Below are 24,965 nucleotides of genomic sequence, written 5' to 3'. Positions count from 1 at the left end.
CCACATTAGTAGTCTCAGCATGAAGAAAGGAAATATTACAGAGATAACTTCATACCATGCAGAACTTGCAGAACAGGGATGCCCACTCACCCACATGGAAAGACACCAAGGTGGGGATCCTTTGCTATAACTTCATGGAGGCATTTCTGTACCACTGTTTGAGGAGCGGGGTGGTTCTGGATCTAGCGTTTCCAGGCTCCAGGGAGCAGTAGAGTCCCTTGAAGAGAACATTTCTGATTGTAGCAGGAACATCTTAAACATGAAGTGCTGCAGTTCCAAGTTTATGGTGTGTGGCTGAATTACAGGAAAATGGATGTGAAAGGAAGTTGGTGGGACGTGTAAAGACAACAAGATTTCAAGCTATGTAGCTTGTTATGACATGTTTAAAATCAGAGGGACTACGCGATAATGACCTACCCAGTACAACAAGACTGCGAAGAACTTAGGCCACATTTTTTTACCTGTTTGTCAGCAAGGGGGGCAAGGACATTTCCGGATAATCATAAAGTAACCATCAGGTGGTAATACAAACTGCTATGCCTATTTATCTGGCACTCTTACATCCTCCTGCATCACTCTTCCTACTACCCACCCCTCCTTCCCACTACTCTTTAAACTGATGTCCAGTAGTTCAAATAGTTAGTTGACATTGGTTAAATGATTTAGCCTGCTACATGGCATATAAAGTAAATCCAATGACCGTTGCAGAATTGCCTTTTCTGAAAACCATAATTGATGAGTTGCAAGTGTTTGGGGGTCCGGAACACAAGTAAAGTAAGGCTAAGAAAGGAGGAGGAATGAATGAATGAGAAAGGGCATCAGGAGATCATAGGGGAGGGGAGGATTAGAGAAAGAGGAGACACTTTGGAATAGTACTGATTACCTGATGCATGATATTGTTCATAAGGTAATGGTCAACCATACTGGCTAGTTCCAAATGCACAGGAATATCACTAGGAATGTCAGAGATGGAAACAACAGCCTAGAAAAAAAAAAAAGAAAATGAGCGACACTTATTTAGCAAGTATTCAAATCACACAATGTTACAAATGGAACAAATGGGATGGAGCAAGGGTTCTCGCATAAAGCCACACTAGCCAGGTGAGTTACTGACCTCTCGCAGTCTGCTTTCCTGCGTTTCTTGGCTTTGTCCTTCCATCATATGCAGACCGGACAGGACCACGAGGTCTGGCTGGAACTCCTCCAGGCTTGCAACAAACACCTCCAGCATGTTCATGGCCCCATTGGACACATCGTGGGAGAAGATGAAGCGACTGGCGCTGGGAGCTCGACTCGATCCCCACTGCTCTCCTAGTTATGGAGGTAGAACAAATCAAGATATCAGCAGTGACTGAATCTTCCATTTAAGCTGTTCCAGCTAAGAAAACTGTGTGAATTGTTGTTTCAACTGAACTTTTGCTCCATTCTAATGACCTATAGGAATCATAGCCATTCTTTCATATTCCTAGATACAGTCTAGAAAGAATATTATAATGCGCTTGTCCGGTGTTGCACATCAACTTGCTAAATATTGTCAGACCAATGCTCTTGGTCTTAGTAAACTCAGAAGTAACTAAAACATTGTATAAGCAGCTGCACCTGAAACCTCAGCACCAGGTACTACTGCCAACTCACACAACATCCTCTTTAGACTTTGCCTGTCAATGAGTAGTGATTGAAGCAAATGACACGTTTACAGTGCATTATCACTTAGATGTCCATGTTCCGTTGGCAGCTGATCCCAGTTTTCAGTAGTGAAGTGATCAGGCGGGCACTCCGGAATGTCCTTAGTGTGCAACTCCAACTCTCTCAATCGTGGCCAGTTATAAACAGTGTTTATAACGGGCCACGATTAAGAGCTCTGGAGTTGGGGCTGAAGGCAGTGCCAGTTTCTCACAATGCCTGGCCGTATTTAAAAAAAAATAATGAAACAGTATACAAAATAAAAGTAAAGAAAAACTTACCCATCTACTCCAGTTCTCTTCTGTCACAATCCTGCAGCAAGGGGTCTCTGAACCAACTCCCCTAACCACTCCAGACGCTTCTCTCATGATGTCAATCAGCATGAGGGAAGTGCCAGGATTGGTTGGAGTGGGCTGGCTGGCTCAGCGCTCCTAAAGGCACTGGAGGCCTGTGTCTGCTCTTCACCCAGCTGTCTAAGACAGCTCAGATGAACAGGTTTAGAGTGCACGTCAGGCTGGCCATCACAAGACAGACGGCGAAAGTGACATGCGCACTTTAAACTTTAGGTGCACACCATTCCTTTTCCCTGCTGCCAGTCAGCAGTGCTGGCTCCGCCCTGACACTCGGCGCGGGATCACCAGCTGTGCTGAAAAATAAACTGTAATAAACTCATTTTATTAAGGTTTCATTTTTCATGTTTGCTGTGCTGGCAGCAGGGAGGGCGCCAATCCTGCGCGTTAGTGGACACACTGCCATGTTCTGACTGAAAAAAATATTAGATTTTTATTCAGTTTAAAACTCAATAGTGTAGTAAAAATACATCAAACCTTTTAGTCGGTTACTTTTCTACGACAACGAAATGTTTCTGTGGGCAATCAGACTTACCTAATGTTGCAGTAGGAAAACTAGATGCTCTATCTGAAATAGGGAACACCAGAGTGTGTAACTAAAATACAGTCTAGGCACCGTATTTGGCCTAGGCGATTCAGTACAGAAAGATACACCCTGCATTTAATGTTCAGTTTTACTTAATGCTAGGTGTAGTGGGAAAAAGAAATCTAATGTACTCTGTAGTGGACAGGGGCTGTTTGGGCATGGTGGTTTAATGCGTCCACTGTAGGGGCCTGTGTTTGACCTCATGGTCACAGGTTCAAATCCAGGCAGATCCACTCAGCCTTTCATCCTTCGGAGGTTGATAAAATGAGTACCATTGAGTTGGGTAACAATAAATATCTGTTTTTCAGTGTCAAGATGCCCTAGGGTGGACATGCCCTTTACAAATACACGTTATGTTATTTGGAGAAACCATGTGCAGGGCCAGCTAGTGTGGAGGCAGAGCAGCACAGAGGGCTTCAAATTTTCATGGAGAAGCAATGTGAAGTAAGTGGCAGCAGCAACAAAGGGGCATTTTGTTGCAACTTGCCCTTTAATGGTTAGTTCCTTTTGGGAATGTTGGGCATGTCAGCTGCAGGACGCATAGACCTCAGATAATGTGTCAGCTGTAGCGTCCGCTGCTGGTGTGGACTGTCTGGTGGATGTGCAATAAACTTATCCTGAAGTTACAAGAATGTTTCCCCGCTTCATTACTGGTGACGACTAGCGAGCGAATACACACCCACCGAAGAACCCAGTGTGTGTTTCTCTGACTAGCGATTTTGATTTCCACAGACAAGGTTGGTCTTCCCCTTTTATCTTTTTGAGTGTCGGGGACTTGCTTATGCCACTTAGAACGACTTGCGGAGTCTTGGTGGCAACTCAGGAGATAATGCAGAGGCCCACAACCACAGGGACAAAGAAGAACGTGCTGAAGGAGCTGTGTACTTAGAGGTATGGAGGAAGACCTCAGCCGTCACACACCTAATAGTGATCTGTCTACTAAGCTTCTTCAGCTCTTCCCTCACGCTCCTAGCAGCTAAGCACAGCAATGGTAAAGTCCTCTTTCTCAGGTAGGCAGGTAGAATTGTGAGGGCTTTGCTCCACAAGGTGAAGAAACACGGGCCTGTCTGGGCAGTCCCAACAATACTCTGGTCTTGGGAAGGCTCCTTACAAGGGCAACCGTCCACATGTCAGCGTTAAAAGCATCTGGTTCTCACAGCTCTTGAGCTAGTTAAGGCAAGATGTAAACATACTATGCAGTATGTTTCATTCTTCAGGTTGAAGCAAATGCATGGCTTGTCCTCAACCCTGGTCCTGACACTTACAGTGTGGATGGCTAGCCACAATCCCTCCCCTGATCGAATCCTTTTCCTAGTCTGGTGGACAGTAGTTTGACTTCAAGTCCAAGGTGAACTAGAATAAGTGTCACTCAGGGCCAGCATGTATTAAGCAACAGTGGCAGTTGGTTCCAAGTCATCTGGCCACTCAGAATTCCTGCAGTACTTTAAGTGTTAGTTAGAACTAATCAAGGTCAAGTTCACCTTTCCCTTAGGTACACTTTAGACCTGTGGTAAGGAGAATTCTCAAAATATAGTTTCTCAGATTTAATGGTGATGGCTGGCATCCCATAATAGTAACAGAGTCCCGCGCTCATTGTGCCCCGGGACTCAACCTATACCTCACTGATGAGCTAAGTAGCCTGCGAGTGGTTTGGGATTGCTTCTGTTCCCATCTGGAGGGGACCTGGCCTGGCCTGGCAGTTCAGGCTGGACGGATCCTATTGCAGCAGGATCAAGACTGATTTTCATAATGCGTGTCTCGAATAACGATGGTCTGGAATGCAGTCCAGAGAGATAGCCAGTGGTTGCGATTAATTCAAATATTAAATCCATCACCTTGTTGTTTGTGAGAAGCTTCAATGCAGGTACACACCAAAATATGAACCAAGCCTAAATGTTTAAATGCAGCCATATCACTTGTTTATAACAACATACATCATTCAAATCATAGCCCCTCACATTGCTAATTACCAATGATATACATGTGCAAAATTCACAGCTGTGTATGACATGGTTATAACATTAACTTGATTTGTGTACCTGACAAATAAAAAGATTTTTTTTTAAAAGAGCTGGTGACATTTGTACACACCTATAAACTGCAGCAACCCTTTCCAGGGTGACAAGCATATAATACATATATTGAAAGCAGACTTTTGCATGGAAGTGTTGAATGCGGCTTCCCTTCAGGAGGCCTATACCACATGTAAGCCATCTAAAATTAATGTTGGCCTCTGTTTAAGCAGAGATCATTGAGAAAGCATGAAAATTCATCTTTACTTTCTTCACTAATAAATTACTGCTATTATCGGATCTGGAGATTTCTAAGATGGAGAAGAAATCAGCTGGAGACTGTTCAATAGAGTTCCATTGGGCCTTATACTGCAGAGTCTGGCCGACCTATGCTCTGGTTTATATTGGTTTTCTAGGAACTACATTTGGACAGGAATTGCCAGTGTGTTAATCTTGTATAGATTGCATGCCCATTTTATACACATATTGATGTCCCGATCCTACTCAATCAAACGTAAAGGCATTATCTGCAAAAGATTTCCAAAGTTGGCACAAAACATGGAGAAGATCCAATCAATGAATTCTGGAAGTTATCCCCAAAATTGCCATAAATGATAGATAAAATGACACGCATTCACTGTCCCCTGCAAACGCTGGCTGAAGTACAACAAACACATTCCATTTTTTTTTTTTTTTTTTTTTTAAAAAACCTTTATTCGTATAATTCAGATACACTGCTGTTCAGCCGACAACCCGGAGGTTCGGCAGCTCCTCAATCGACACGTGCAGTCATCTACAGCTCTCATACAGGATAAAAACAAAGGTTCCAATTTTTAAAAATGAACACAACAAGCAAGGCAATATACATCATAAGTTCGCGTCAGCTCCCAGCGAGGGGGCGGCCCCATTTCCAACATCAGTTCAAGCCACCGATTGAAAGGAGGAGGGAGAAGCAGGGGCGCTAACATTCTAGCAGAGGTGCATCCGAAATACCCAAGTCGGACGCGAGGCTAGGGGGAAAGTTGCTCCTCTAGTGGTTCAGTGGCAGGAGGCAAACATATGTACCCCCTATACTGATTCCAACCTCCCCATACCTTATGCCATTTCTTGGGCCTCCCCCGCGCACTATACACCGTTTTCTCCCGGAACATGCACCAGTCCATGTTGTCCTTCCAAGCATCCAGGGTGAGAGGGCTAGGGGATCCCCACAATCCTGCAATATCTCGCTTAGCCACCATATTACCTAGGGTCACCCATTGAGTCTGCGCCGCGTCGTAGTCTGTAGGACCCCACACATTCAAGAGACAGCGCCGCGCCTCTGGGTGCAATACAATACCCGTGACCTCCTGCATAACAACGTGAATCCGCTTCCATAGTTCCGCAATCACATCACACTCCCATATAATGTGCAGAAAGGTGCCCACCATCCCGCAGCCCCTCTTACACAGCCCATCCTCGGAAAAACCCATATGGACCAATCGGGGCCCAGTGACATAGACTCTGTGGAGTATCTTAAGCTGGACAAGCCGCAACCTGGCGGGGATTGCGACCTCCTTAGGGGAGGAGACCGCGTACTGCCAATCCTCATCGTCCAGCTCAAGGCCGTCTCTAGTCCACTGGTCCCGCACCCCCAGGAGGAGGTCGGTCCGAACGTTCACAAGCTTTTTGTAAATTAGGGAGATTGTGCTCTCCGGCATATGGCCGTCCAGGATCCGGTCCTCCAATGGAGAGGAGTCAGGCACCTTTTCCCCCTGAACGAGGACCGACTGCAGCGCATGGCGCACCTGCGCATACCGGAAGTATTCCGTACCTTCAAGCGCATATTCCGACCGCAGCTCATCGAACGACTTAATCCGCCCCTTGGTCAGCATGTCCCCCACCCTGGAGATGCCAATCAGATCCCATTTGTCGAATCCCTTAGAGTGCCAGAGGTTCCCCAACATGTCCGAGTCATACAACGGAGTGGCGAGGGTGAGCCTATCCTTCCATCCCAGGGAGTTCGTGACTGTCTTCCACACGTGCACCGCCACCCCGGTCGGCCCTGTGAGGGACCCCGCCGGTGGCTTCGAATAAAGTGCTCTATAATAGCCACCACCCCGCAGCAACCACCGGTCCATAGCAAGGCCAGGGCCAAGCGCCGGACCGTAGACTCCATGATTGATCGCGCTCAGTTGGGAGGCCCAATAGTATCTCCGGATGTCGGGAAGCGCGATACCCCCGTCGTACCAAGGGAGAGTTAATTTTGCTATCGCTATACGCGGGCGGCCGTCCCACAGCAGCGAACGCTGCAGACTCTCAACCTCCCGAAAGTAGCTGGCCGGAACCAGCTCCTGGGTGTTCTGCAGGACATAGAGAAAACGGGGAAGAGACATCATTTTGAATAGCACCACACGGCCAAGGAGGGAGAGCGGCAGCCGTCGCCAGCCCGCCACGTCCCGCCGCAGACGCGCCAACGGAGGGAGCAGGTTCCTCTCATACCGCACCGTTGGGTCGGCAGAGATATAAATGCCAAGATACAGGAAACCCTCCCGGGCAATCTGGATCGGGCAATTCCGCGGGGGAACCGGGACGTCCCCACACAGGGCATACAGATATGACTTACCCCAATTAATGGTTAGCCCCGAGTTCCTCCCGAAGGAAGTCAATATGTCGCAAACAACTATAAGGGACTTCCGAGGAGAAGTAAGATAGAGCAGAATATCGTCGGCATAGAGGGAAATGCGGTCTTCGTGATCAGGGGACCATCGAATCCCCCTCACGTCTGGGTGCCATCGTATCCAGGCCGCCAGCGGCTCAAGGGCGAGAGCGAACAACAGCGGCGATAGAGGACAACCCTGCCTGGTACCCCTCCCCAGAACGAAGGGACGGGACGCCCTACCGTTAACTGCGACTTTGGCGAGAGGTCCTTCGTATAATAGCCTTACCCAGCCCACAAATCCGGGCCCGAAGCCGAATTTCGCAAGCGCAGCCCACAGGTATGCCCACTCCACCGTGTCAAATGCCATCGTTGCGTCGAGCGCAGCCACCATGGCCGGCTCCCGCATCGTCCCCACCCTTGCGATCACTCCATGGATGCGCCTAAGATTCAACGCGGTATTACGATGCGGGATGAAGCCAGATTGGTCAGGGTGGATCAGATCCCCGACCACCCTGACCAGCCGGCTTGCGAGGATTTTGGCAAGGATCTTCGGCTCAGCATTAAGGAGCGAGATCGGCCTGTATGAGCTGCACCGGTTCCTGGGCTTGCCATCTTTATGGATGACCACGATCGTTGCCAGGCGCTGGTCAAGTGGGAGGCAGCCCATCTCCCGCGCCTCCACAAACATAGCCCGCAAATGCGGAGCGATCTTGTCCGGTCGGAGTTTGTAAAGCTCAATTGGCAGGCCATTCGGACCCGAGGCCTTGCCCGGGCGTAAAGAGCGGATAGCCCCCGCAATCTCGTCGACTGTGATGTCGCCATCAAGATCATCTCTGTCTATGTCGGAGAGGCAAGGCAGGGCAAGATCGCGCAGGAGCTCACATGAATCCTCCACTGGCCTGTCAGACACGGAGGTATAGACCGTGTGGAAGTAATCCGCAAAGCACTGGACTATGCCGTCCGGCTCCGTGACCATGACGCCATCCTCCGTCACAAGGTTCGGCACAACACGATTGGCCCGCTCCTTTTTATCTAGCCACGCGATCAATTTCCCGGCCTTGTCCCCGACGTCGTACAGACGGCCCCGCTGTTCCCTACTCAGGGCTTTGGCCGCATCCGTCGCGAGGGCCCTGTACTCCGATTGTTTAAGGCTCAACTTGTGCAGCGCCTCCGACGTGACCTCCCCTTCCAGAGCCAACTCTAGATCCGCTATCTCCGCCTCAAGCTGGGCGACCTCCGCGTCTCTACGACGCTTGGCCGCTGTTATCAAGGAGAGGGCCTCACCCCTAATCACTGTTTTGAACGCTTCCCACAAGGACACCGCCGACGTGACCGAACCAAGGTTTTCTTGAAAGTAACGGTCGACCGCCTTCAGTACCGCACTACGAGTCGCAGGGTCCCTGAAGTACCACGGGTTAATTGGGGCCACCCTACCACCCACTCCTCTGCCAACATCCATACAGATCCACACCGGGGAATGGTCAGAAATACCTCGTGCCATATGCCTGGCCTCAGAGACGAAGGAGGAGTGTGCAGCTAGGGTAAGGACATAATCAATTCTAGAGAGACTGCCATGCGCCCCTGAGTGGAAAGTATATTGTCGTTGTGTGGGATGCAACAGTCGCCAACAATCAACCAGCCCAAGGGTATCTATAAAATCAGGAAGCCACTTCTGAGCCCCCCCCGAACTCCTCTGCGGGTGTCTGTCGAGCAGGCCAGAGCCAACTGCATTGAAGTCGCCACCCACCACCAACATTCCTTCTGGGAGATCCAACAATGTCCTCTCTAAGTCTGCCAGTGTAGAGGGCTGCAATGCAGGGGGGACATAAACCGACACCAGGACCATGGTCCTGCCCTCCCACCGCCCCGCTACTGCCGCAAAGCGTCCCCTATCGTCAACGGTAGTGGAGTCAACCTCGAATGGCAGAGAGGACCTGACTAGTATTCCCGCCCCTCTAGAACCCGAGGAAAACCCGGAATGTGCAACAAATTTATAGCCTTTACGATTGAGTGCATAGCACGTGTTACCAATCAAGTGCGTCTCTTGTAATAAGACAATATCTGGGGTACATCGCTTCAGAAATTGCAGGACAATCCCGCGCTTTATACGATCCCCCAAGCCATTTACATTCCAACTGAGTATTTTTAGGCCCCTACCCCCCATCCCAACATGTAAGGAGACCACCACCCCCGGCGTGGAACCCGACCCGAATCACAGAAGCTTGCATCTTTACGCCTTGCATAACAAAAAACAACAACAACCCCAACAACAACCCACATCCACCCCCCACCCTGCACCCCTGCGTAAGCTCCAAAGTGCCCCCCAACTTGCAGTGTGCCTGTCGCCCCTTAAAACTACTAATCTACGAAAAGAACCCCAGAGGAGGAAAAGGCTCCCCTACTGCCCCCGCTACCCCCCGGATTATCAACCTCCCGGAGGAACCGGAGTCCTAGTACTTAAGTCCTGGCTCAGTGTTCATCCCCACCACCATCTGCGCCACCGGAGCGTTCCACGCCAGTCCGTCCTTGGGGCAATGTGTCCAGCCAGTCTCCGACCATGTCAGGAGACTCAAAAAAGAAAGTCCGCTCTTCGAACACCACCCGCAACCTGGCCGGGAAGAGCATGGCATATTTCAGTCCCATCTCACGTAGTCTTCTCTTGACCGCCAGGAAGCCTTGCCGTTGCTTCTGCACCATCTGGGTAAAGTCCGGATAGAAACTGACAGTAGTGTTCTGGAATGGCAGCGGGCCGGCCACCCGCGATGCTTGCAGAATGGCATCTCGGTCCCTGAAGTTAAAAATCCTGGCGACAATCGGCCTCGGAGGGGCCCCCACCTTGGGCCTCCCGCCAGGGACTCTGTGGGCCCGTTCGACAGCAAAGAACTTACTGAGGCCTTTGGGCGCCAGATGGTTCACCACAAGGTCCTCCACGAACAGGTCCACCGACTGCTCCTCCGAATTTTCCGGGACCCCAATGATGCGCACGTTATTGCGCCTTGCACGGCCTTCGAACTCTTCCAACCGTCGGGCAAAGTGATCATTTGCTGTCCGCAGGGTACGGACTTCCTGCTGAAGGCCGGAGACGTCGCCCAGGAGGCCGGCAGTCTTGAGGTCCAAGGACTGAACCCGCTCATTAGTTTTCCCCAGGTCTGCCCGAACCAGATTTACGTCAATCGATATGGCAGCCACTTTTTGTGCCAGGGTCTCAAATTGTTGCCCAATCGAGGACTTCATCCCTTCGATGGCCCCCATAATATCTTGCAGGGTCAGTTCTGTGGGGGGAGGTGTCGCGTCCTTCGAAGCATCCAGTATCGGGCCCGATCCGCCCGGAGACCCCTTCTGGTGGGCATACCGGTCCATGTTGTTAGTCTGGGTGTAACTGCCCCGCCTGGTACTCTTGGGCTTCTGTTTGTCGGCGTCCGATTTGGTCGACATCGCAATCTGCCTTGTAGACACTCTCCTTGCCCATACAGAGTAATCAACCATGCGACCAGTGGCTGGCACTACGCACGCCCCGTCCCGGGCGCTGTGAAGACTGGAAGGCGAAAGTGAAAGTGAAAGTGGAAACACCTCCCCTCCGCCGACCCGTCCCCAGCCCGGCCGCTGTTGTTCAATTAGTGCACGGGCACTGTGCCAACGCAAGGCCCGGGCACCGTGCGGGGAGTAGGCCACAAACTTCCAATCAGTACAACTTCGGTCTCCGGTGGACGATTTCGATCCGGACAGCGACTCTCGCCTCAGCAACAGTTCCCCTCCAATATTCCGGGCATCGAAAGCAGGATAATATACAGGATAGCTGCCGGAGGGAGCGAGGGTCTCGGGAGCTCTAGGCTCACGCGGCCATCTTGATCACGCGCTAAGCTCCTCCCCCACATTCCATTTTTAAAAGTGCCTCTAAAGTGTCCTCATGTTCCATTATCCTGACAACATAGCTGAATACAGCCTACGTGGGAAGGCAACAAAGTACCAACTTGTGCCCTAAGATGTGGGATTTCCAGTGTCTCGTCACCTGCTTTGAACTCCAAGATCAGATGGAACTCGTCCACCTCCTGTAGGGATGCTGGCGGAACTGCAATCTGCTCATCAAGAAGCTGGTGAAGTTTGGGACCGATGGGGCCACACAGAAGAACCTGAAAACAGAGAAAGACATGTTTAGGGATAAAAAGAGGCAAGGCTGGAGATAAACAAACTGGACTCAAGGAAACAGTCAAGAGTCAACTAGGCAGGAGCAATTGCTAGAAAAGAGTGGACCCTTGCAAAAGAAATACAGGACACTAGAGGGCCACAAGGACAGAGCTATGGACATGATAAATGCACCAAGGTGATCAGTTTACATTTATCACATCAAATGGAGCTTACCGTCAGACCAGGATTAGATGCCAGCTTTTGACCAATTAGAGCAGCATTTCCTCCTACATAGATCTGTAAAAGACAACGAAAATAACCAAGTCATTGCAAAAACAAACCTGCCACTCATTCTCAGCTGTGGCTGTGTGTACCTGGAAATGTACGATGATACTTGGCTACAGCTGACAAGCGACTGTGCTACAGATATCATTTGCTCTGATTTTGCATGGTAATGGCACTCTACAGACCCTATATAGGTTGTAGGATATAGCCACCTATGAGGAAGATTATTGCCTAACTCTACAACAGAGGTTACAGCTCGCCATGAGTGGCCTTTCCTGGTTTTGCAATGCAGGTTTAATTGAGAAGATAAAATTCCTAGCCCTGAGTGCATATTACAGCAATAAGAGTGGCCTTACCCAGGCCCCACGCTAATAAGTCTTAGGGTGGTCACCATTGAGGCCACTTGTATAAGGAATGATTAGCCACAAAAGCAATCATCCTCTCGGTCAACAGAGCCCACTACGAACACTCTTGCGAAGCAATGGATCCTACCATTGCAGCACAGGGTCTACTGGGACAAGGCTAATGAGAGCACCACTAATCTGCAATTTCAAGATGGTTCTGGCTGCAGACCTCCCCAATTATCCTCTATGGGAGAACCACTCAGATGCAGGTGTTGTCCCATCAAAACTGCCTACTCCAACCTTTTACAGAGCTGGTAAAATAGATCTCTCCTCGCCAAGGCTTAAAACTGTTCCCAAACCTCTTGCTGGAGAAAATTCAAACCCTTGCATTCATACCTGCGCCCCTGGATACTCTGAGGCAGCACGTGCGATGGCCCGGAATGCCTCCTTATCACTGAAAAAGCGCTCAGCTGCCACCCCTTTCTCCATGAAGTGGACGAAGGCTTCCTTTAAGTCTGCCCTGGACCTCAGCACCTCATGATCTCTCCCATCGCCAGGGTCCAGTCCTAGGGATTGAAGAAGCTTCACCCCGGAGAGCACCACATCCACACAGGCATTCACTCTGGAAGAAAAATAGGCACAGAATAACCTCTGTAGCACAAAATCATAATTATTCAAATTATCAACAACTTTAAAACTTTCAGATTTTTTTTTTAAATTCAGTACAATCTGAGCATTAAAATAATAACCATATATAGATTACACATTGTGGAATGACTAATTCACCAACATTTGGCAACCACAGGGTAGCATGCTACCCATTCGAAAAGGGCTACTGTGCCTGGTCAGTGATAGTGTAATAAGTGCTTTACAAATACGCATATCACATTATAGTGGTGCACTTGAGCCTCCATAGTTAAAGTTGGATAACTCAAACTAGAGCAGGGGTCTCTAACCTTTTATGTAACACGAGCTGTTTGAACAATGAAAATATTTCTGAGCTACTAATGGCTTTGAACACTGTTGCCGTAGTGACCACATCAAATACAGTCACAATAGACAGTACACCTTCCAGGATTACAAGTAGTGACCATCAAAATGTATGTGACAAGTTATGTAAAACTAGATTTACTATTCTTTACTCCACATCTACAAAATTTGAAGATACATATGTCTTCCAAATAAATAGCGGTGCAGTTGAGAATGTAAATAAAACCATAAATAATTAACTCTGTGATGTTGTGGTAGCTGATAATATGGATTCAATAATTTTGTCTGGATGAGATTTAAAACTCTGTATGGTAATAGAATAGCAACCAACCACCGAATAAGACCGGGTTACTAACTACAAAGTGTAATCAGTATAAAATACCTCCACCTGACTCATGAAATAGCACCCACAACAGAAAGTGCCCACTGACGCACAGGAAATACTAACACCTCAAAATCTCCTCACCACGGTTTGAATCATCATTCAAAGAGCAGCTTCAAATATGTTTTGGATTTTTAACCATTTTGTTTTCAAACCTCAGCATATCTGTTTCTCACAATACATATTTTTCTGTCACAAAATACTTTCCATTTTGGGTTAAAACACCTGACAAGTCACTTTTAGCCTCAAAATTCAGTTTTCAGGCATGTTCCCTAAATGTCATCTTGTGATTCCCCCCAGTACAAATGCATCACATTGACAGATTCCGCTCCGCCTGCCCAAGCTTTCCCATCACAGGTCATATCACAATGCTGAAGAACAACCACATCGAGTCAGCCATCAACAAGGTTATTCAAAAGATTCCCACGGTGATAGTCAATGAGGCCAAGCAGCATACTCGCACTATGGCAAGTATAGCCCATATAAGCATAAATATGCACAAAGAAATATTTAAACAAATATGCATAGATGCATGCACACACCACTCCCACCGTCTGACACCAAGAAGCCCATTACCTACCATACCCTAACGCAGAGTCATCACATTCTTTCACTCCATCTCTTGCAATTGCATACTCCAACAATTCCACTCTGGCTGTTGCCAACACTGCTTTTCTAGCTCAATTTTCACACCTTGAAATATACTATTTGATCGATAAAGAGGAGATTACAAAGTGACCAACTTTCATGTGACTTTGCTAAACAGAGTGGAGACAGGTGGTTACGTTGCAGTTACTTTACGCTGTCATGATGTGTTTCGCTACTGTCTGGAGCACAAACTTTTGCAGTTAAGATGCAGTCATATTTCAGTTTGGTAAGAAAGAAGAAATGTATTTACTCATGACATCGTTAGAGTTCATTTGTTCATGACAATGTTATAATTTTTTAGAGCTTGAAGTAAAACAGGAAAATATTTGCGTCCCCAATGTGTATAATCTATCCAAAAAATACAGTCAGTCCAGATGACATCAGCACAGTCAACACGTTTCATCTTACAAAAGACTTCCTCAGGGTCGCTCACGTGTAGCATCAAAAAGGCTGCTAACCTGTCCGTCAATAACTGATGTACACGAATTATTTGAAGCTCATAGTATTCAATAAAGAGCATTTTGCTGACATTGAAGTATGCGTAATCACTCCATAGCGGCGAGTATATCAGATATGATGAGTATACAGAATATATGTGGAAATCCCCCTGGTTAAGGGGGCTTATCACCAAAGTCAGGCTCAACGTCCGGGGCTCATATGATGTCATGTGGACTGATTGAATTTTGTGGGTAGATTATACTACATTAGGGACGCAAATATTTTTCTGTTCTACGTCACGTTCTAAAAAATGATGACATTCCCATGAACAAATGAAATATAATGTTCTCATGAATAAATACGTTCCTTCTTTCTTATCAAACTGATATAGGACTGCATCTTATTGCAAATGTTTATGTGCTCCAGACATTAGCGAAACATTGTAGGAGTCATTGTTTTGACAGTGTGCTTGTTTGCAACTCTTGGGAGCAGGGGTGTGGTCTGTGATAGCACCGTGTAATATTGCTCTTATTATGGACCACACTCGTAGGGAGGTATACGTGCTGGATGTATTCTTTCCATTGCTGCCATGTTTGTAATCGCGGTCATGATGTGTCTTTCTTTGCAAGCCTGTGTCCCTTCCACTGTGCGGCTGATGACCACGCCAAGGATATGGCCATGTAATTGTATTGTGTAGAGTTGCCATTTTCCGAATGGCTACACCCTCTACATTATGTAATGCGCTGGGATGCACTTTTTTTCTTTTTTTTTTGCACTTCAGGAAATGACTTTCCATTGTACCAGGGAGCTACCCGTTGGAGACTTCTATTCTAGAGCGAATCCAGGTTTTGTACCCGCAATGAAAGCGGTTTGAAAATTAAAGCTTGAAGAGTGCCAGTACACAGACATCACAGGAAGTCACAAAATGTTTCTTTTCATAATTGAACATGGGTTTTCCCGTAAACGCCTGCAAACGGAAAACTCCAGAACGGCTAGGTTAAAGTTCACCACTTTGGTGCGAGAGATAGATAGATAAATATCCAGAAAATTACTTGAAAATAGAAAAATGTGCATGTGGCACATATTCACTAGACATTCAGCTTGTCCACCCTTCCAATGCTCAGGAACACTGGCAAGAAAATAAATAAGGAAGTACAGCAGTTAAGCGGATACTTCATTATTCCCACTTATGCAGGCATCTCCTGCAGCGATCGTCGGTGAGAAAACAAAAGAGCCTGGTCAGGACTAGGCAGACAAAGATGTACACACCCTTGTATGCAACCCAATTTTCCTCCTTAGCCTTGCCACGTGGCCACGGAGTGCTTGAGCACTACCCCTTTTTAGGTCTCGCCTGACCCAGCGCATGCGCTGGTCTGGCGAGACTTATTGAGAGGGCTGCAAAAAGTGCTACCAGGCCAGCCTAGAGCTACAGTGCATGTGCGCGGGCGCTTTACCGCGATCACTTTCACTTTCGCGGCCGCACGGCCGCTTTGATGTTTGATCGCTATCACTTTCACTTTCGCGGCCGCACGGCCGCTTGGCATAGCCAATAGATCTTGCTTTTGGGACCTTATAAGTATTTAGTTATGCAACTGTTGCATGGCTAAACACTTATAAGGGTCCCAAAGGCGAGACCTATTGGCTATGCCAATGCTTGTTTAGCTTTCACCCGCGACAGCATTCCTAAAATGTCAGCGAAATCTTGGCAACACAAAAAGCTGAAGAACAGGCTTACAGCTGGCCTATTAATTACCATTACTTACCACTGGTTGGCTTTGAATTACTCTTGTTTCCTTGCTTTCTATTGGTCACTGCCTCCTAATACCTAACAAGTCTTCAAGTGTCTGCCCCTGCTGTGGAGTATGGACCAAGTACAGTTTCCTGTCTGCAGCCATTCACTCCCTCCTTCCACTATGTATGCTCTTCCCCCAACTCCACCCTCTCTCCATTGTGTTGCTGTTCCTTCCCTCTCCCCCACAACCCCAAAACTCTTTGTTGTATTACTGCTCCTTCACTCCACCCTCACATCCCTCTTGTGTTACTTGACCCCAGCCCTCCTTTCCATGTCCATTGTGTTGCTTATCCCCTCCCTTCACTGTTCCACTTCCCCCTCCAACCCTCCAGTCCTGCACAAAAAAAAAACATTAAAACAAAGACAAATAGTTCTTGTAGATGCAAGTGCTATTTGCCTATTTAAAATGTTTTTCAGACATATTGCACAGCAACCCGGCCTGCTGTGCAACACAGCTTAAAGAAAAAAAAAGTGCTATGACGCAGTCTTCGCAAGGAACTTCAAAACCTGGCTCTTCGACAGACCCCCTCATTGATGGACTGGAACCTGCGAACCCCCACACCCCCCGCATACCCCAGCGCCTTGAGACACTTACGGGTGAGTAGTCGTGCTTAACAAACACCTGATTTCATTTAGCGCTGGCTGTGTCCTACCGCTTTTTTTGTTCGTTTTTATTTTAAGCCATGTTGTACAACAGTCTGTGCTGGCAACATGTCGAAACGTACACAATGACAACAGATCTCGCTTAGGAGAAACCTATTGACTTTGCCAGTTGTTGTTCAGTTCACCCACCGCCTTGCCCAAGGCTGGAGAGTTCATCACACACTTCCCCCATCTTGGGAGATATATGTTGGGGTGGGGTGGGGGGGCGGGAGGACCTTTCCCAGAGAAAAATAAGGGTCATTTGTTTTGGATTTAAGATTTTGCAAATTACCGATTACGGATACTTAAATAGGAATTTATAGGGGAAACACAATTTTCCTCCTACGGAGTGCTTGGGCACTTCCCCTTTTAAGGTCTCGCCTGACCCAGCGCATGCGCTGGTCTGGCGAGACTTATTGAGTGGGCTCCAAAAAGTGCTACCAGACCAGCCCAGAGCTACAGTGCGCGGGCGCGCACGTGCGCTTTACCGCAATTACTTTCACTTTCGCGGCCGCACAGCCGCTTTGATGTTTGATCGCTATCACTTTCACGGCCGCACGGCATAGCCAATAGGTCTTACTTTTGGGACCTTATAAGTATTTAGTTATGCAACTGTTGCATAGCTAAACACTTATAAAGGTCCCAAAGGCGAGACCTATTGGCTATGCCAATAATAATAATAATAATAATAATAAGCTTGTTTAGCTTTCACCCGCGACAGCATTCATAAAATGTCTGCGAAATCTTGGCAACACAAAAAGCTGAAGAACAGGCTTACAGCTGGCCTATTAATTACCATTACTTACCACTGGTTGGCTTTGAATCACTCTGGTTTCCTTGCTTTCTATTGGTCACTGCCTCCTAATACCTAACAAGTCTTCAAGTGTCTGCCCCTGCTGTGGAGTATGGACCAAGTACAGTTTCCTGTCTGCAGCCATTCACTCCCTCCTTCCACTATGTATGCTCTTCCCCCAACTCCACCCTCTCTCCATTGTGTTGCTGTTCCTTCCCTCTCCTCCACACCCCCAAAACTCTTTGTTGTATTACTGCTCCTTCACTCCACCCTCACATCCCTCTTGTGTTACTTGACCCCAGCCCTCCTTTCCATGTCCATTGTGTTGCTTATCCCCTCCCTTCACTGTTCCACTTCCCCCTCCAACCCTCCAGTCCTGCACAAAAAAAACATTAAAACAAAGACAAATAGTTCTTGTAGATGCAAGTGCTATTTGCCTATTTAAAATGTTTTTCAGACATATTGCACAGCAACCTGGCCTGCTGTGCAACACGGCTTAAAGAAAAAAAAAGTGCTATGACGCAGTCTTCGCAAGGAACCTCAAAACCTGGCTCTTCGACAGACCCCCTCCTTGATGGACTGGGACCTGCGAACCCCCACACCTCCCGCATCCCCCAGCACCTTGAGACCCTTACGGGTGAGTAGTCGTGCTTAACAACACCCGATTTCATTTAGCGCTGGCTGTGTCCTACCGCTTTTTTTGTTCGTTTTTACTTTAAGCCATGTTGTACAACAGTCTGTGCTGGCAACATGTCGAAACGTACACAATGACAACAGATCTCGCTTAGGTGAAACCTATTGACTTTGCCAGTTGCTTGTTCAGTTCACCCACTGCCTTGCCCAAGGCTGGAGAGTTCATCACACACTTCCCCCATCTTGGGAGATATATGTTGGGGGGGGGGGGGAGCACCTTTCCCAGAGAAAACTAAGCGTCATTTGTTTCGGATTTAAGATTTTGCAAATTACCGAATATGGATACTTAAATAGGAATTTATAGGGGAAAAAATAGTCAGTGTTCATTTTTAACTAGCTCTGCTGCCTTGTTTACTTTAACTATCGATCATTAAGGCAGCTGTAGGACACATTTTAAAGTGCTTTCTGCGTGTATGTTCGTCTTAAATAGGTACTAATAAGAGGAAAAAATACCGGCTTTAGATGATTTTCCCAATTTTTTTACTACTGAGCTGGACATTAAAATACTGGTCATGCAGGTATATAAAAATGGCCAGGTAAGTAACCCTAGATGTGTGCCGTCCATCCATGACGGAAAACAAACACACCTGTCAACTTACAGCAACCCAGATACTGTTTATGAAACCCCTCTCCCTTGGGTACAAAGTTTTGGCCCCTTCCCTCTCTACCTAGTCAAAGGTGAGCGGGTTCAAGAATAATGAAGTGGGACAGACCTGGTGATATTTATGTACCTTCCTTTCATGGTATATCCAAGTGCGGGGTGTGAGTGAATAAAAATCCTCCCCTTCTCCAAGGGTGGAGGCGATAAATATATATATATAGCCATAAGAATATCCAACGTTACCATGTCTGTACCTACCATACATTCATTTACCACACAACTGCTGCCCATTATCACACATTAACTCTAAAATCCTTCTTTCCCCGCTTACCTCTACCCAGCCCTAAACCCTAAAAGCACACTCATCTCCCACTGTCCACACCTATACCCTAGTATTACTCTTTCCCTCTCCTGCTCTACCCATTACTTAACCCTAAAACCACCCGCGGAGCAAAATACTGCTTGGTAAATGATGCGTGGTAATGGTAAAAACGATAGGAATCACTTACCTGCGTGTTAAAACTATGTGATATCGGTCATGTGTTGTAAAATCTGTGTGGTGAATGTAACATACCATCCCTTAACCTCATTCGCATTCCTCAACTGTGGAGAGGGGGCGACTTCACTACACCACCCACTTTGACTAAGCGCAGGAAAAGAATATCTTCTACAATTCCCCCATCCCCCCCGCACAAGTGAATGCTTTCCTTAAAACCCCAAAGAGGTTAGATTGCACCCTGACCCTCTTGATAACAGGGCAGTAGAACCAACTTTTCGTTTTGCTTAGGTGGGACATTTCCAGGTTCTCAGTGTTCTTATATATGACGTTTTAAGGCAGTACTTATGATACTTTGGATGATAATTTCTCAAGAGAAAAAACAGCAGTTCTGTTTATTTAGGGCTCACGTTGGGGGTGGGCAGAATCTCCATTCCTCTTACTCAAGGCTGAAGGGGGCGAGAGGTGTCAACTTGTGCTACCACCACAACTGCTTGCATTTACAAGCGCTGCTTGTGGGTAAACTGGCCCAGGGTGTTCCCAATGGCAGTATACCTTTGATTTGTGAGAAAGGCTCAGTAAAGGGTTATCTTTGAATCGCGTATCTCAGGAAGAACAGAGTACTTCACTGCATTATTCCTTCCCTTCTCCAATGAACTGCAAATTTGCCACGAGTTTGTGCTTTTACGCTGGATGTGAATACCAGCAGATACAAACATGCATTAACAGCGACGACTGTGACTGTTCACAAAATACACCTATTACATATTGTTTACTCTCTACACACATTTAAGATATAATATCAGGTTCCACATCCCAGTTTTAAAATACTGTTCCTTTCAGCCATTTCTGAGCTCAAATACACACGGATATGTGCCAGCATCAGCTGCGCCCATCGAATCAAAGTTTTATCCTACGCCAAAGGCGCACAGCTGATATTCTCCGTCTCCGACAAAACACTTAAAACCAGGAAAAAGTTCTCCGCTTGCTTGACTGAAGTTGCTGACTGGAAGTAAACCAGCTGTCTCAAACTGAACACATTATACAATAGCAATCCCTCTGCTAGGACACAATGGTACAATATTGATGCGAAATATCAAACAATTATATTAAACTGTAAAATAACCAAATGTTTATCACATTTATTGTATAAAAAAGAATACATATATTCCATTAAAATCAATTGTACGTTTCCCAAAACATATTAAAACACATTAATCACACCGTTAGAGAATTATCAATTCATATACAAATAACAGCCTGTTATGAGCCCGCATAACAGAAAACAACAGAAGACAATGCACTTTGTCATATGTTACACATCCTCTTGGGTCATAAATGTATATCCGCAGTTTGTGATGTATCGAACACAATTATATCTACAAAAAAGCCACGGTTATCCCTCGGATTGTGTTATCAATTGCGTCAACGCGTTTCGATGGTATTTCTTATAAGGCCATCTTTTTCAAGACAGATTATAGGCTTTTGATCCTCGTTTATTGTACTCGGACCTGTGTAGCTATACTCCATTTGCTAGAACCTTACTCCGAGTTTTCTTATTAGGTCACGTTCTTAGAAGCTGTATATCCTCATCCGTCAAGTATAGGATTAAGAAATATTCGTAGTTGGCTGATTTGCGGGATGCGTTGCTTGATTTATGCTTTCAACAGGGCGACGGGGGTCAGTTATGATTCTCCCTCGATATGCGTCACCTTATAGCCACTGTATTCCTGGCGTCGAGTACGGAAGTGCTTCTGTTTCGTCACCCCTATCCAAGACATGGCTTGGCAGTAAGGGCTGAACTGTTCCCATGAGGCTCAGGGTCAAGACTGATTTGCATATGGCCATGTCTAAACTGGGGTGGTGTAGTGGGCAAAAGAACGATGGATTTAACCCAGATCTCTTGACTGGGGGAGAATGTATGCATTGTCAGCATTCCGTCCATCATTTGTTTGTTGTAACGCTTTTCGCCCTAAGTGGGATGGGTATTCCCAGACGTGGGACCCGTGCTCACTACGCCACTGGAGTCAAGCTATCCTGGCTGATGACGGCTGATAGCCAGAAACCGGTCCTAGGATGCTTGATTCCGGTCCAGGGAAGACATGGCTTGGCAGTTCGGGCTGGACTGTTCCCATGAGGCACAGGGTCAAGACTTATTTGCATATGGCCATGTCTAAACTGGGGTGGTGTAGTGGGCAAAAGAACGATGGATTTAACCCAGATCTCTTGACTGGGGGAGAATGTATGCATTGTCAGCATTCCGTCCATCATTTGTTTGTTGTAACGCTTTTCGCCCTAAGTGGGATGGGTATTCCCAGACATGGGACCCGTGCTCACTACGCCACTGGAGTCAAGCTATCCTGGCTGATGACGGCTGATAGCCAGAAACCGGTCCTAGGATGCTTGATTCCGGTCCAGGGAAGACATGGCTTGGCAGTTCGGGCTGGACTGTTCCCATGAGGCACAGGGTCAAGACTGATTTGCATATGGCCATGTCTAAACTGGGGTGGTGTAGTGGGCAAAAGAACGATGGATTTAACCCAGATCTCTTGACTGGGGGAGAATGTATGCATTGTCAGCATTCCGTCCATCATTTGTTTGTTGTAACGCTTTTCGCCCTAAGTGGGATGGGTATTCCCAGACGTGGGACCCGTGCTCACTACGCCACTGGAGTCAAGCTATCCTGGCTGATGACGGCTGATAGCCAGAAACCGGTCCTAGGATGCTTGATTCCGGTCCAGGGAAGACATGGCTTGGCAGTTCGGGCTGGACTGTTCCCATGAGGCACAGGGTCAAGACTGATTTGCATATGGCCATGTCTAAACTGGGGTGGTGTAGTGGGCAAAAGAACTATGGATTTAACCCAGATCTCTTGACTGGGGGAGAATGTATGCATTGTCAGCATTCCGTCCATCATTTGTTTGTTGTAACGCTGTTTCAAAGGCTGGCTTTAAGAAGAAGGTGCTGCGAGGGAGGGTTCATGGCGCAGCAGCACCTGCATCGAGCTGGGCCTGTGAGCAGGCGCGCAACACCCATTGGGCTCACCGGGCTTCAGCCCCCCCCCCCCGTCATGTGCGTCAGCCCGGCTGAGATAGCCTCGCGGGCTGGCGTCCGTCTGATTGCAGCCGCACCAGAGTACTTAACAGGTCTTTAAAAGACCATTTACTCGTTAATGAGGCTTTTGTTGTGTGTTCACCCCTTCTTACAGCCACTCTCCCTATGGCTGGAAGACTTAGCCCCCCCTGAAATCTTTTTCAGCCCCCCCCGAAATCTTTTTCAGCCCCCCCCGAAATTTTGCTCTAGTTGCCCGCCTGCCTGTGAGTGCCCATACTCTCTGGTAATCTAGGGTAGAACATGAGAAAGAGCCAGTCGTCCGTACCGGTGAGCACCAGCACATTTAAAGCACTGGGCACAATACAGCAGGATGCAAAAATGTATTCAGGAGAAAAAAATCAAATATAAGTGCATAAACACAATTTGCTTAGGGTGTGCGAAATGTGTGTAATTAGCTTCCACGCAATTACCCAAAGTTACTCGCTATTACGGGATGTTTACGTGCAAGTGCAAAATCGCATTACGCTGCAAAATCCCTATTGGTGTGAAACCACCAGGAGCGTAGAGATACTATTAGGAGCACAAATTAAATTTGAGACCCAAAATAGTCAGGAGCAAATTCACATTGTGGTTTGTAAGTATTATTGGTGGAACATCCACAGGGTATGGAAAGAACACTACAACATTGAAGCACACAGATGCAGTGCTTCACAGCGCGTGCACCACAGTGAGAGGCGCCCTTTGGGCAGGGGGATAACACGTCAAACAGTCATAGTGCCAATATCGGCAACAGTTATCACAAAGCACATAAGTACATAAGTACATAAATAAAACACACAACACTGTAATGTAAGTGGAGAAATATTGCTGCAGGTTTATTAGCATAACCAATATGCAAACAAGGTGGGTTATCTTGCGGGCGATCCCAGGGCAGGCCAGCCCTATGCCGCCTGCCCGTCTGATAAGCCTAGAGTCACCATGGCAACGCCAACTGGTGTATACCAAATATTGGGAGGGTCCGCCCCTCCCATCCGTGGACCACCAGTCCACATGCTTCACACGCCCCCCCGTGATGGGTGGGCGGAGCATACATGGCAGCCCCCGGTTGCTCAGACCCACAACCGCCTTTCGGTTAACGGGGCGCCGTCGTTCTTCCAGGGGACCCGCTAAACATCCCTGGGTATCCTGGCTTCGCACCCCGCGGTGCTGCTGCATGCTGTACCCCTTGGTATGTGCAGACCCTGGATCGCCCTGTAACTCCTCCTGCAACACAAAGTAAAATTGTTAGAAAAAACCTGCCCCCCCCCCCCCTTTTGTCCCTCCGGACGCCGGGTAAGCGGAGGGGCGGGCAAGGCGAACGAGCGGACAAGAGGACGAGGAGGGGGCGGAGACAGTATAAGTACCCCTGTCTCCTGCCCGCCCTCGCCGGAAACCGCTATCTGTTGGGGTCTCCCCCGGACTAGCCCAGGGACTCGACCTCCCACCCCTGTGCCTTCCTGTGGCACTAAGGCGGCCGCCCTCCAAGGGGCGGGCCGCTGCGCAACCCCCCCCCCGGGCAGCCTTACATAGTGCCAATATCGGCAACAGTTATCACAAAGCACATAAGTACATAAGTACATAAATAAAACACACGACACTGTAATGTAAGTGGAGAAATATTGCTGCAGGTTTATTAGCATAACCAATATGCAAACAAGGTGGGTTATCTTACGGGCGATCCCAGGGCAGGCCAGCCCTATGCCGCCTGCCCGTCTGATAAGCCTAGAGTCACCATGGCAACGCCAACTGGTGTATACCAAATATTGGGAGGGTCCGCCCCTCCCATCCGTGGACCACCAGTCCACATGCTTCACACGCCCCCCGTGATGGGTGGGCGGAGCATACATGGCAGCCCCCGGTTGCTCAGACCCACAACCGCCTTTCGGTTAACGGGGCGCCGTCGTTCTTCCAGGGGACCCGCTAAACATCCCTGGGTATCCTGGCTTAGCACCCCGCGGTGCTGCTGCATGCTGTACCCCTTGGTATGTGCAGACCCTGGATCGCCCTGTAACTCCTCCACAGCCTTGGGAGTGGCCACCGTCACTACCAGGGCCCCCCACCAAGGTAGACCTATTTCCTTACAACCTGCTGCAGCCAAAGCTTCCCCTAGGTCCAGTAGGTCCAGTCTATTCGCAACCCGCAGCTGCCAAGGCTACACCAAGGTCAAGTAAAATTAAATTCATGCCTAGCGTGGAGAGGTGCACCCCATCACCCTCCAGACACCCTGTTGATTTGGCGTGTAAAAGGCCATGCCTGATGAAGCCAAAGCCTCTTAGCTCAGTGAACTTGCACATGGCGCTATTAACTTTTCTCCTTGACACCTCAATGGCTTCTCCTGAGCGGGCTCCTTGCCAAGGTATCCTATTACTTACAA

General features: G+C 47.9%; 1 protein-coding gene across 4 annotated transcripts in view; it reads right to left on the bottom strand.

Annotated features, from left to right (window-relative positions):
* Nucleotides 1-24,965, bottom strand: part of ADPGK (ADP dependent glucokinase) — a 118,004-nt gene that overhangs the window by 10,619 nt on the left and 82,420 nt on the right. For all 4 annotated transcript variants that reach the window (XM_085643923.1, XM_085643921.1, XM_085643920.1 and 1 more), the window contains exons 2-6: nt 12,420-12,645; nt 11,629-11,691; nt 11,279-11,399; nt 1,115-1,311; nt 884-982 (exon numbers count right to left, since the gene is read on the bottom strand). In XM_085643923.1, coding sequence (XP_085500049.1) covers nt 884-982; nt 1,115-1,311; nt 11,279-11,399; nt 11,629-11,691; nt 12,420-12,645 — 706 coding nt within the window. The remainder of the gene's footprint in view (nt 1-883; nt 983-1,114; nt 1,312-11,278; nt 11,400-11,628; nt 11,692-12,419; nt 12,646-24,965) is intronic.

Source organism: Triturus cristatus, chromosome 3_1 (assembly GCF_964204655.1).
Source record: "Triturus cristatus chromosome 3_1, aTriCri1.1, whole genome shotgun sequence".
NCBI lineage: Eukaryota > Metazoa > Chordata > Amphibia > Caudata > Salamandridae > Triturus > Triturus cristatus.
Note: the sequence above shows the minus strand (reverse complement) of the source record. Positions and strands in the feature narration are given on the sequence as shown.